General features: G+C 37.1%; 1 protein-coding gene across 12 annotated transcripts in view; it reads left to right on the top strand.

The window, feature by feature from the left end:
* Positions 1 to 13,853, top strand: part of HECW2 (HECT, C2 and WW domain containing E3 ubiquitin protein ligase 2) — a 448,428-nt gene that overhangs the window by 388,111 nt on the left and 46,464 nt on the right. For all 12 annotated transcript variants that reach the window (XM_084998042.1, XM_021074544.2, XM_021074543.2 and 9 more), the window contains 2 exons: positions 1,392 to 1,475; positions 7,603 to 7,712. In XM_084998042.1, the coding sequence (XP_084854168.1) occupies positions 1,392 to 1,475; positions 7,603 to 7,712 (194 nt within the window). The remainder of the gene's footprint in view (positions 1 to 1,391; positions 1,476 to 7,602; positions 7,713 to 13,853) is intronic.

Genomic DNA, 13,853 nt, shown 5'->3' with positions numbered 1-13,853 from the left:
TTCATAATGTAAAATTACATCATATAAAAATCATATAAAATTTGCTTAAAGAACAGCAGAAAAAACTTGATAGTATCAAAGGTTAGATGCTTCATATCTAACATATTATGTAAAATAGATCTAGGCAGAAGAAGCCTAGGACCAAACTCTGTTTATCACTTCTAGTAAGCTAGGTGGCTAAGAGCAAATCAGTTGACTTTTCTGTACATTAGGGAATTTTTTATCTCAACAATTAAACCTTGCCTTTCACCTCATTCCTTTCAAGTCTGGAAGCAGTTGAGAGGAGAATTTGAAATTTGGAAATACAAAATTCATTAGAACTTTGTGAAAATTTCAAGTAGAAAAACAAAGTGCTCTATAGACGAGAACTAAATTTACATAAGTACTTAAATCAGAGATTGATATTTTATTTCATAGGGTGACAGGAATCGGAATATGTTGTCATTTACACTTAGAGTATGATTGCATACTTGCTTTGTCCCCTGTGTTCCTATCACATGTAATGCTTTCAATACCATAGTTTATGTTCTTCTTTTTGTCCTCATCGTATCAAAATTGATATGATGTGCTTTGAAATAGCTTGATGTAAATGAGAGGAAGCAACCAGGAAAATGTTATTAAATTTATATTTATATAAATAATTGAAACTATTAAAATGATGACTCAATAAACAAACAAACAAAAAGCTGGTGTTATCACATATATCTATAATAACAAAATAATGGTCCAAATAGCTTACATTATTGTGTTTGGTATGTGAAAGTATATGTACATTTACACAAGTTTATGCACAATCTATTTTGCCAACTGTAGTAACTGAAAGTGATTTAGGTTTCAGTTATTGGAAAGAGCCATATGCTTTTATATTGAATATATAATTTATAGATACTACCTTCTTCCAAGTAGAAATGTGCTCATTGCACATAACATAGAGGTATATCCCCAGGAAAATAAATGAATATCCCTGCACCCTCTTATTCTTGAATAACAGGAAATCAGCCTGAATGGTCCAGACCGTTGCTTAGATTCAAACCCACAACAAGGCCTTAACTCAAAGCAGAGACTGAGTTTTATTGGTTGGATGGTATTGCTACCTCCAGTAGTATTTAAGGAGCAAAAGATGAAAGCAGTGAAATAATGTTTTTCTCAATGTTAGAACTGGAAGATGTTAATGCTTATGAGGTCTTCCTTGAAGGCAAGCACCATGTCTTTCTTGGATGTGTGTTCCTAGGGCACAACAGCGGCCACATAATAGGTACCCCCAAAATGTTGTGCCTATTGTTTAAATGTTGTGTTTATTGTTTAAAAAAATGTTGCCTAAAGCACCAAGTTATGTCCCGAGAGTCTACTGCACACATTTCAGATTTTTTTTTTTTTTTCTGCTTGAAAAGGGAGAAGATCCAATTTATCCGAACTGAAGGGACCCCAGGATTGGTGCGTCTTTCAAGTGATGCAGACCTTGTTATGTTGCTAAGGTATGTAACCCCTTCTTGAAGTGGGAAGTCTCCTATCATCAGGTATTATGGAGCATTTTAGGAAACAGTATGCCAAAATTGGCAGCCTGTGAATACCTCCTTTATTCTTAAAGGTTTGTGGAATACTCCTGTTTAGTGATAATTCATTTCAGATTTTTTTCAGATTTCTTGTCACTGAAATCAGTTTGATTTTGTTTGTACCCTGTTGATAAAGGAGGTGGTTTTGAAGAATGGAAAGGTCTGTAGAGACCAGTGAGTAGAATGTCCCACTCACAGAATGGAATAGGTCATGTGTGCCTGGCTTACCTCATTCAGAGTAGAAGAGAGCTTGTATTTATATTTACATCCAATTTTTTTTCTCAAAATGTGTTTTGTCTCCTTTTGCTTATTAGACATTATTTATTTACTTTATGCTTTTGAGAATTTAAGCTTGAGAAATCAGGTAAGAAAGTTGAAATTTGGTCACTGGTACTCACTGCCAGCCTGGTAGCCCTTCATAGAATTGACCAATTGCATTTTCTTTTCTGACGGTTAGATGAGCTTGGGTTTTAAACTTTAGAGTAGTTTAGAATGGAAACTGGCAAGCTTTCAAGAGACTTTTTCATTTTTGATGTTATCTCTCAAATTTAGGAGGCCAGAGTAAAATAATGCTTTTGCTCTATCTAGTGATTGGCACACCCACTATGATAACCTCCATAGAATTAAAAGGCAGTCCTGCTGGACCATATCAAGCAATGTTTTATTTATCCCCAAGTGTTAACAGTCTCATTCCTATTATTGATTATCATCTTAACTCTAACCATTTCTAACTGCCTGTTTGGTAGTTGCCGTATTTGTAAAACCCAAACCAAAAAGTTACTTTCTTTTACTGTATAGTTGGAGCATAGAGTTGGGATACAATCACTTTCCATAGATATTTCACTTCACTTGATGCTGAGCAAGACCTATTGGTGGGTGTGGTCCCTTCTCAGTACAAGGCCTTAACTCAAAGCAGAGGCTGAGTTTTATTGGTTGGATGGTACTGCTACCTACAGCAGGTAACTGTAATACTCAGCTGTGGTGTTCTGAACCAGTTCGGAAAGCAGGAGGGACTTGAACCCACGTGCTGGGACTCGAACCCAGCCTAAACTCAGATTGGGACTTGAACCCACGTGCTGGGACTTGAACCCAGCCAAAGCCCAGCTTTAACTTCATTTGGATGAACAAATGTATTTATTATTTTAATAACTCTCAGCTGTGGTCTTCTGAGCCAGTTCTGAAAGCAGGAGGTAGCATGCGAGGTATTCTTGAAGACTCTGTGTCAGTTAATATGGAATATGACGTTTCTACCATAGTTTGGTTGGTGATAAAATAGTAAGTTTCATTACAAATTCTGGCTAAGATAGTACTCTTTTGATTCATTCTAGAAATCTAGGATTTTTTATTTAAACTAAGGAATTTTACTTTTGGAATTAGTAAAAATAAAAATGATTACAAAACAGAAATCATGATTATCATTCACCTGTCCTAAATAATCTTTAAAGTGGTATAGTTCTAAATATTTTGAGTTACAGTATAGTTTAGAATATTTATACATTGGAAAACACCACAGTTTGTGTGACTTTCTATGTGTTATGTGGTTGAATTTTAAAATATTTGAAAACTGATTTATAATTAAAGATCAAGGCTGCATTTTTCCCCTTTTGGGAAAATAATCATGTTTTCTGAAGTTAATGAGCCTTTGGAGGAGTGTGAGAAATTCACTCGTATATAATAGCTTTATAATTATTACATACGAATAATGTTATTTAATTCTAGACTTTAATTTCATTTGGATGAGCAAATGTATTTATTTTAATAACTATACACTGTGACACAATGTATTACATGTGCATGCTTAATAAATAATATTTAATGATTATTTAAACATGTTAGAATACTCTCAGTTCTTTAGTCTTTATTTTACTTTGGAGTTTGAGTCATTTTTAATCATAACTATAACTATAAACACAGGCAGTGCACTCATTGGATACATAGATGGAGTCTCTGTGTCTGTTTTTTTTATGATTTTTATTTTCTCCATTATAGTTGATTTACAGTGTTCTGTCAATTTCTACTGTACAGCAAAGTGACCCAGTCACACATATATACATACATTCTTTTTCTCACATTATCTTCTGTCATGTTCCATCACAAGTAACTGGATATAGTTCTCTGTGCTATACAGCAGGATCTGTGTCTGGTTTCATACTTTATTTTTTTCCTTTTTCTATTTAAAATATTTATTTTCTTGGGTGAATTTTGTAGTTTAAGTGGATTACATTTTAATAAAAATGTCTTTAGAAGTTCCTGCTGTGGCTCAGTGGGTTAAGAATCCAACTGTAGCAGCTCGAGTCACTGTCGAGGTACAGGTTCAATCCCTGGCCTGCCGCAGTGGATTGAAAGATCTGCCATTGCTGCAGCTTGGATTCACTTCCTGGCCCGGGAACATCCATATGCTATGGGTGTGGGCATAAAATAAGGTAAAAAATTAAATATTTTTTATTAAACTATAGTTGATTTACAATGTCATATTAGTTTTAGGTGTACAACATAGTGATTCAGTATTTTATAGATTCTACTCCACTTAGGGTTATTGTTAAAATATTGGCTATATCCCCTGTGCTAAACACTATGTACTTATATTTTATTTATTATATGCATATATATATATATGTGTGTGTATATATATATATATATATATATATATATATATATTTCTATTTCTTAAAAAGGAAAATCAGTCCTGGTACAAATGGGCTTGATATCAACAAGTTGCAATGTAGTGCTGATATAGCTCTGGGAAATCATTCATTTCAAAATAAATCCATCTATGATTATTTTCCAATACATCTATTATAAAACCCAAGAATTTTGAAATAACTTTCTTGTATTGTTGTTTATTATTCTATTTCATATGTTCCGTCACTGATTCAACTTTTAAAAAGTGTACCTTTAACAGTTTATATAGGAAGTGCTTAATACATTTGGTTATGTATGCAGTAGAATTTTTAAATTTATGAAATGAAAGATACCACATACAAAGCCATAAAGAAAGGCAACAAACTAGAAGAATGTGCTCACAACATATAAAACAAAGATATCATGAATATCGAAAGCATGCCTTTAAATCACTTGAAAGAATTTAAAGAAATAACCTGAGAGAAAACTGAGTACAGGGTATAAAAAGGTATATCAAAGGATTTGAAGCATGCATAGCCAGTAAACTCATAGAAAGATGCTAGTAATCATAATATGCAATTTCAAATAATGAGATACTCTTTAACACTATTAGATTTGAAAGTAGAAAAAAAGTCTGGTTATTCCAAATGAGAAATAGGAACTCCATATTGCCTGGACTTGGAGGAATTGCAATTCCTACAACCTCTTTGGAGGACAATTTGACAATATTTTATACAGTTGAAAAAGCGTATATACATTATGACTAAACAACTCTGCTTTTTGATATATACCATATATATATATATATATCAAAAGTCTATTAGAAACTCTAAAGAAACTCTATTACATGTACACAAGGTGATATATACAAGATATTTATCACACCACTATTAATAAAAGCACACAGTTGGGGAAAAAGTCGATATTTGTCAAGAAAGGTATGGATAAATAAACTGTTACATTCACAGAATGGACTACTACATAGCAGGCAAAAGTGATAAACTAGATGCTTATATATATCAGCATGGGAAGCTAACAGAAATACATTGTTGAATATATCAAGAATGCAATATACCTATAAAGCATTTATGTAATTTTTTAGCAACACATAAGGCAACACTATATATTATTCATCTATACATATGTTGCAAAATATCAAACTATGGAGAAAGGATACCTTTAAAGTCATGATGGAGGAGATCAAAACAGACTTCATACACACATGCACACACAAATATATAGATACATCTATGTATGTAGATATAGAAATACATCTATAAATATGCATGTGTGTTTGAAGCAAAAGTAATTGTGTTAACATTTATTAATCCTGGACAATGTATATTGAGTATTTTTATGTTATTCTCTATTTCTTCTGTATTAAATTTTTTAAGTAAAAAAATTCTCAATATGAAAGACTTCTATATATCAGTTGTTTTTAAAGGAAATAAGAAGTGTCATGGAGCAAAGGGTACAGGCATAGATGTTTGAGGAGAGGGTGCCAATGCCTATTATTTAATTAACTTAGCTATGAGTTCCTAGACTTTCGTAGTATTAACGGTTTCATGGCCTTTTTCCTTAGCAATCAATTTAAAATTCACATTATTCTAATGGTTACTGATTTATTGAGAAAGAATTGACTGTTTTAGGGCTTAATTTGCTTATTACAAATACAATTACTGTTTCTATTTCCAAATCTTTTGACTTTTTTAGTTTAAAGTTAGAAACATAGCTTTAAAAAATAGGGTATCTAGGAGTTCGTGCTGTGGTACAGTGGGATCAGCAGTGTCTTTGCAGTGCCAGGAGGCAGGTTCAATCCCCAGCCTGGCACAGTGGATTAAAGGATCACTCGTTGCCACAGCTGAGGCATAGTTTGCTTGGATCTGATTCCTGGGCCTGGGAACTCCATATGCCAAAAGAAAAAAAAAAATGTGAGTGTCTAAAAATTCTTTTGCTCTATTGATTTAGCAGATGTGTGCAGATGAATAAAGAACCAGAGAAATAATTGTCCAGTTGTTACTGTATTGCCATAATGCAGGGTCTCTCTGCCTTAAAAGTATTGACATTTTGGGTTGGCTATGTCTTTGTTCACAGGGAGCTATTCTTAAATTCTTCATCTTGTAAGATGTTTATCAGCATCCTGGCCTCTACCCACTAGATGCCAAAGAAACCCCTTCACCCACTTAACAACAACCAAAAGTGCCCTTAGCCATGGCCCAGTGTTCCCAGAGTGTGGGGAAGGACAAAATTGCCTCAGTTGAAAACCAGCGCTATAACCCTTAGGAGTCCTTTCCTTAAGTCTCTGCAAGACTGAACTTTTGCCATTAAACATTAGTCTCAATGTTTTCTGAAAACAAGCAACAGATTTGTAGAGCTGACCAAGTTTGAAGAAAACCTACTTCTACCTCTTAATTTAAACACACAAGTACTCAAATTGTTGATGTATATTTGTGGTTAGTATAATCAATAGTGTGTTTCTTTGTCATAACAGTTGATGAAAAGCCTAGGATTCCAAGCTCTCAGATCCCTGGTTACTGTCATTTAGGAGAGTATTAGAAATAGAAATTTCAGGAGTTCCCGTTGTGGCTCAGTGGTAACGAACCCAACTAGTATCCATGAGGACATGGGCTCAATCCCTGGCCCCATTCAGTGGGTTAAGGATCCGGCATTGCTCTGAGCTGTGGTGTAGGTTGAAGATGCAGCTCAGATCTGGCATTGCTATGGCTGTAGGTGTAGGCTGTAGGTGTAGGCTGGCAGCTGCAGCTCTGATTCAGCCTCTAGCCTGGGAACTTACATATGCTGCAGGTGTGGTCCTAAAGAAAAAAAAAAAAAGAAAGAAAGAAAGAAAATAAAAATTTTAGTATGGAGGAGAAAGAAGACACTGGACTGAATAAGATCAGAAACCTCACATTTGAAAAATATTATAAAGCCAGAGTAAGTGAGGAAGCCAGTTATTTAGCAGTTGTCATTATTTAGGAGGTATTTTATCTTGCTTTTAATTCTGCATTGAAATACTACACTCTTTGAAGACTAACACCCTGTTGGATACTTCTTGGAATGAAGGTGTAGAACACCCTTGATGTATTTATTATGGGTTCTCAGTGAACATTGTCTCTTGTGTTTGAATCTTCTTCTCAAATGTAAAAAACACAGGCTATTTTCAAATGAACGTGTAAAATCAAACTCACATATTAAAGTGGCAGGCTAGAAGTCATATGTCCAAAGTTGGTGGGAAAACAGGCTCATAACCACAAATTTCATAAAAACTGCACCAGCCAATTGTTTGTCCAAGGATTACTTATGCTTTCTTTGGGATGTAAACTGGACCTCAGATGGAATGAGCCAGAGTGGCTTACTTGTTGTGGAAATAAAGCATTTACTCACCTCTTTGGCTAAAGTATGCATTTTGTTTCTTGTCTTTCCCCAGTTTATTTGAAGAAGAGATAATGTCATACGTGCCTCCACATGCCTTACTCCATCCCAGCTACTGTCAGTCCCCACGTGGCTCCCCTGTGTCCTCTCCCCAGAACTCGCCAGGTGAGTCTGCCTGCTCCACACAGTGAATTCTCTGAGCGATCCTTCAGTCAGATGCTGTCCTCATAAAGGACAGTAGGGCAACCCTTTGGGTACATCTGTAGTGTCAGCAGAGGTACATACTGAGTGGCATTTCCTGTCTCTTAAAACTGGCTTGTTGCCATGGGAATTCATTTTGACCGGAAGGTAATGACATTCCAGAAGAGGAAGATAAATGTTAGTAGCATGAAACACTCAGATTTGGAATTTACTTATGTTACGTGGTGCCTAATATGTCTTGGAAAATATTAAGGCACACAATACTCTGTTTATTTTTTGGATTTAAAAAGTTCTAGTTAGGAGACTGATTCAGTGAATAATAACAAGAAATCTCCACTTTTAAGAAATAATGTAGAATTAAAATTAATCAGTTTAATGGTCTTGGACAGTTTTTTGCCTCCAGTAGTCACTAACTGCACTTCTGCAGTTAGGAAGACCAGTGATGCATGGTTGATAGATGAAACAAGCTAAAAATTTTAAGTTTAAATTGCTTTGGAAAGAGGTATGTTGTGAATGAAGGAGTGGATGGATGAATAAATGGTAGAAAATGCAGCTTAGCAAATGAGCTTTTTTAAGGAACATCAGCTATATTTATTCTAATTATTTGCCATATATTGCTCACACTGTAGGAGCTATCAGAATTTAAAGCTATTTTAATAGAAACCCAAACTCCATAGGTGTCACTAAAATATACTCTATGTTCTTTGATATATAACATCTGTTTCCACATATTGGTATCATAATGAAGCTACAGCCTAACTGAATACCACAAACAGAAAAAGATCTATTAATCTGTTCATTTAACAGATTTATTGAGCATCCAGCTACAATCCAAGCACTGAATTAGACCCTGGTGCTACACATATGATTAATAGAGTCTCTGTCTTTGAAAATTCATGGTGAGGCAGTGAGTCAACAAGTGACTTTAAAAGTTCTGTGGTTAGTCCTGTAATGAAGAGATGTATGGGAACACAGATGTGGGAACAATTCTCTTTTCAGGATGGGAATGGGGTAAGGTGAGACAATAGGTATAAAGCAGACCCTTGAAGAATGATAAGATTTTACCAAGTGGACCAAAGGACCGAAGACATTCTAAGTTACAGAGTAGCATTAAGCTAAGCTGCAGAAGCATGAAAGTACCTTAGGACAAACTCATAGATATGAATGAAGGCAATTTCTCAAAACTCAGGTTGGAAACATAGGTTAGAATCAGTTGGTCACTGAAGCTTTACTTTGTAGTCCATGTGGAGCCATGGAAAATTTACAAACAGTTATATCCTGTTTTACAAAGTTCAGTTTAGTGGCAATGTGGAGGATATATTGGAAGATGAGACTAGAGTTAGATATACCATCTGGGAGGCTGTTGCATGAACCTGGGTGACATGAAAAAGGGCAGAAAAAGGGTAATGGATAAAAAGGAATTAATTCAAAGGCTGTGGAGGATGTAGAGATTCTAGAACTTTGAGTCCGTATAGGGAAGAGTCAAGGCAAATTCTTAGCCCTTCACCATGTAGACTGCCAGGCAGATGGCAACACCACTTGTCAAGAAAGGAAGAAGGTGAGACTGGAGGAGAGTGGTTAAAGAAGGCTGACTTTGGACATGTTTTGTTGAGGAATCTTTGGGCCATCCAACTGGAGATACTCAAAGAGAACTGAAAACAGTCTTGGAGCTCAGGAGAGGTTAGCAGCTAGGAATACAGGTGTAGTGGTGACAGTTGAAGCCCATAGGGCAGATCAGAGGAAGCAGAGAGGACAAGTCAGTGAAAAGAAGAGAACAAAGGAGATGGTGACATGAGGATCTCCAGTATTTGGGGGGTGGGGAGGGACGGTCCTGAGGGAGCAAGTGGAAATAAGAGAGCCAGTGGATTTTGGAAGAGGATTATGAAAGTCTTTTCAGGGAAGCCAGGTTTCAAGGAGGAAGGAGTGGCAAGCAGGGCCAAAAATTCAAAGAATTCAAGAAGGATGGGGCTTGAGAAGAGGCCATTAGATGTGAAAATCTAAGTAAACTTGAAGTTGTATATGGCCTTTGCCAAAGCAGTTTCCATGAATTAATAGGTCATAATCTGGAATGTGACCAGTTACAGAATGATGTAAGAAGAGGTCAGGTAGAAACAGGAGTGGAAAATACTCTTTTCATGAAGCATGGAAATGAAAAAGAGCAAAATGAGGCAGGACTTAGAAGAAGAAGAAATAAAGAAGGGGCTTTAGGATGGGCGAGTTGAGTGTGTGTGTCTGTGTGCACGCACACAGTTCAGGTAGTCAGGTAGTGTGGATGGAAGGAACGTGGTCTGTTGAGTGGGCCAAAGAAGCAGTGGTCAACACAGCCCAAGCCCATGGGGAGGCAGGACACTGGAGGCAAAAGCACAGGTCCACTTTGGAGCCAAGTGGGGACACCTATTTTGATGATAAACAAGATGGAAAGAAGTTAAGTATATGATTCTACATGTAAGTTTAAAGCTGCAGGGGAAAAACTAATGGAATCCAGAGCTGGCCTCCATCTTTTACCAATTGTGTGTGATTTGGGGCAATTTACTTCCTTTCCTGAATTTGAATTTCTTTTTCATTAAAATGAGAATAATAGTATTAACCTCCCATGGTTATTTGAAGGAGAACACTTCACCCAATGCCTAGAACATGATAAGCATCTAGTAAATATTAGTTTATCCCTTTTTCTTTCTTTCTGGAAATCCGAGAAGTCTAGTTTATCAGTATTTGAACCACTAATAACAGGTACACAGACACACACACTGGTATGTATGAATCTGTTTCTTCCTGATTTGCAGAATTGGCTGCCTAGATATTTAATCATTCTGACCTGTCTTAATGAGAACTTATGAGGGGGTTTAAATCAGTTGTCCCTTTACATCATGCTTTATGGTTAAAGAAGTGAAACTAAGCAGAGTATTATTTATTCCAGTCAAAGCTGTCCTTTCCATACCTTTTCTGTGGCCCATCATCCCCGAAAAAGAGAAATCACCAAATTCTGTCCTTTCTGAGCCCTGCAAAGTCCTATACTCTTGAAGACCTGTGAGACTCTATCCACATTTTGAATGCTGTTTCTTCTGTTCACGTAGCATTACAAATGTACATGAGTAATCCATGCTGGTAATAACATGCATTCTGGAAGCAGACTGAGAGCTAAACATTTTCCAAAGACATGTCTAACCCAAATATATCTAAATTGCTAGCAGTGTTTGTGGTGGTTTTAATTTTCAGGAAGAATCAGCTCCATATTTTTGGCCTACTCCATTTCAGTGGGCTTTATTTGATCTTGAAGTTGGGATGTACTGCCTGATATCAATGGAAGTAACTCTTAACTAATTCCACATGATACAAGGGCAGGACTAGCTAACCTTGGCCCTAAAAAAAGGCAAAAAAAAAAACAAAAAAAAGGGACTAGCTACCCTCATTTACCCTGTGGAGGAACCTTCTGCTGCTTTGAGTGAAATAGGCTCTTCTCTATCAGTACTCCTCAAGTTCTATGAAAACATTTCAAATAGATTTTTTAGAGTTGTCTGATCCTCCTTCTTGTGACTAGAGTTCCTCCCTTTGGTGGCGTGAGAATAATATCGTGAAGATTATGACCATCATAAATTTTAATGATCTTTTTTCAGAACACCTAGGAACCTGCTAAACTTTCCACTTTTCCTCATTCCAAGCACATTTACATGTCGTTTCAAGTGCAGGAGAGAGGGGGGCTTTGGAAACTTTGACTCACTGCTTTTTTGCAGCTGTTAGAGCGCTCACCTAAAATTTGTCAAAATTTTGGAATGTGAAGGTTTGTTTTTCTAGGACCGTTATATTGCCAACCCCGACCTCAGCTATGCCAGAAGGAAAAGATCTTTCCAATTACCATATGGTTCCTGATGCCAAATATAGGACCAAGAAGTTTATTTAGGGACTTTTAGTAGCCGCACATTTCTAGGAATTTAAATACAAGAACACCTAATTTATCTAACATTGTTGGAGATGTGCTCATCCTGTGAATATGCCACAGACCAAGGCTATGACATCAGAGAATTTATTTAACCCACCATGGGCAGAAACCCTTTCATAAATACATTCCATCTCTCCCCGCTTCCCTGTTCGCAGTGCTGTGACGGTATTTCATGGTTTAGGGGGATCGTTGTACAGAACGACACAGCACCAGACTGTACAGCACCAGGTCACCCTCTACGCAAGTGGAACGGACCAGAGAGCACTCAAAAGGCTCCTTAGTCTTTATAGAAGGTTATCTGGAGGGCAGGGGGTGTTTGAGGCAATTATTTCTCTCGACACACAGTGCAGCTCCTTAAGGACCCTGTTTCCCTCCCAAGTCTTAGCATCCCAGCTGCTGCCTGTCTCATCTGCTCTTGTCACAAATATTCGCCCTTCCTTTCCCCTCCCTTCTCTTCTCTTTTCCCTCCCTGTCTTCTCTGTCTGTCTCGCCCCACCACCCCCGTGCCTTTCCCACTCTTTCTCCCTCTCCTTTCCCTCTTCTTTCCTATAGTCTCTGAAGTAGCTTTAATCATGTTTTTAGAAAAAGTATTCTATCCTCTCTCTTTGCCAAGGCCCACAAAGATGATCTAGGAACTGAGCAGTACAAATGAAGGAGGCTCTCTTTGTGGGTGAGGATGGGGGAATTGTGATTTCAGAGACCGAAGGAAAACCGAATACTGTCTCTGTCACAATAGCCTGGTGTTTTTGTTGTTGTTGTTTCTCTCTCTTGTTCCCACTCCTCATGCTCTCAGAGGATGCCTGTCACTTGTATACCCTCCACCTTTCCCCTCTCAATAAACTGCTTTTAATTTGCCAACATTTGAAAAATGAGATTATCCAGTTGGTTTTTTTTTTTTAAATAAATGCTATGTAAATGTTGCATCAACAAGGTCAAAACAGTGACCTGAGGGCCTTTTATTACTCTTAGAGAATAAAGCAAAAATGCCTTTGCTTGTGCTTTGTGTCAGCAATTTTTGAGGTGGTTTTTTTCCTTAATTTCTATTTTTGAGCTATGTTCCAGAAGATGGCATCTTCCAGAAATTATTGCAATGAAATTTTTTTTAATATCAGAGAGGAGTTTTTTGGTTTTTTTTTTTTTTTTTTTGGAACCATTCCCTGTAAGAGAATTAGGTCCTAGAACTTCACTTACAGCTGTGGTTCTTATACAATTCTGTGAGCTCAATTTCCAAGACGATTTTTGATTTCCAAAGTGGAAGGAACATTGTTTCTGCCCTGGAGTTTCCTGGCAGCCGCACCTGACTTATATTAAGAATTTGACAAGGGCCAACCCAGCATAATTTACTTTAGTTTTTAAACCATGATGTAATGTGTCATAAATGATTTTTTCATAATAGCACTATTAGCAAAAGAATTTTTGCATTTAACAGTTTCTGTCTCCAGAGTCTCCATAATTGAATTCCCTTACCTAGAGCATAAATGGAGTCAGAGCTAATTTTTATTAAGTGTCTGTAGTGATATTGATGGAATGCATTATGGCATTTCCCACATCCTTTCAAGCATCTCAAATTACACAGCAATAGTATATGTGCTTTTTTTTTTTTTTAAGTAATCAACTCATAAAGAATCATGTTTCTTTTGAGTCCTGAAAGATTTTCAGTCTTTTGTTCCTCTTCCCTATCAGTGACGGTGCTCTTGAAAGCTGATTCATTGTGGCTGCTTTCTGAGCTAACCGTCTGGGTGTACTGGTCTGCAGTTTCTTAGACTGCAGCAGTGACAGCTTTATTCTGCTGCCTTGACTGTACTTGTGCCGCACTGCTCTGTCCCTCCGCCAGCAAGAGAGGAGCCTGGAGTTCACACAGATCATGTTCCTTCATGTTGCAAATAATGCCTTTCAAATACATAGGAAGCACTCCCCCCCTGTATTGGTCCTTGGATGATGCCCGGGTGTTTCATTGGTTACATTTGACCTTCCTCTGGGAGAGAGTGGTTCTCAGCCTTGGCTGCACATTGGAATCACCTAGAGAGCTACGTGACACACTTGTGTCTGGGTCTCACCCCCACTGATTCTGATGTAATATGTCCTGGCTGTGGCCTGAACGCTGGAATTTTTAAAAGCTTCATAAGTGATTCTAATGTTCAGTCAAGATTGAGAACCACTGCCTCAGA

Source organism: Sus scrofa, chromosome 15 (genome assembly GCF_054392235.1).
Source record: "Sus scrofa isolate SSC_HxYL_T2T_F1_AM1 chromosome 15, Sscrofa_HxYL_maternal_Yorkshire_Landrace_v2.0, whole genome shotgun sequence".
NCBI classification, from domain to species: domain Eukaryota; kingdom Metazoa; phylum Chordata; class Mammalia; order Artiodactyla; family Suidae; genus Sus; species Sus scrofa.
This window is presented reverse-complemented; position numbering and strand designations above follow the sequence as displayed.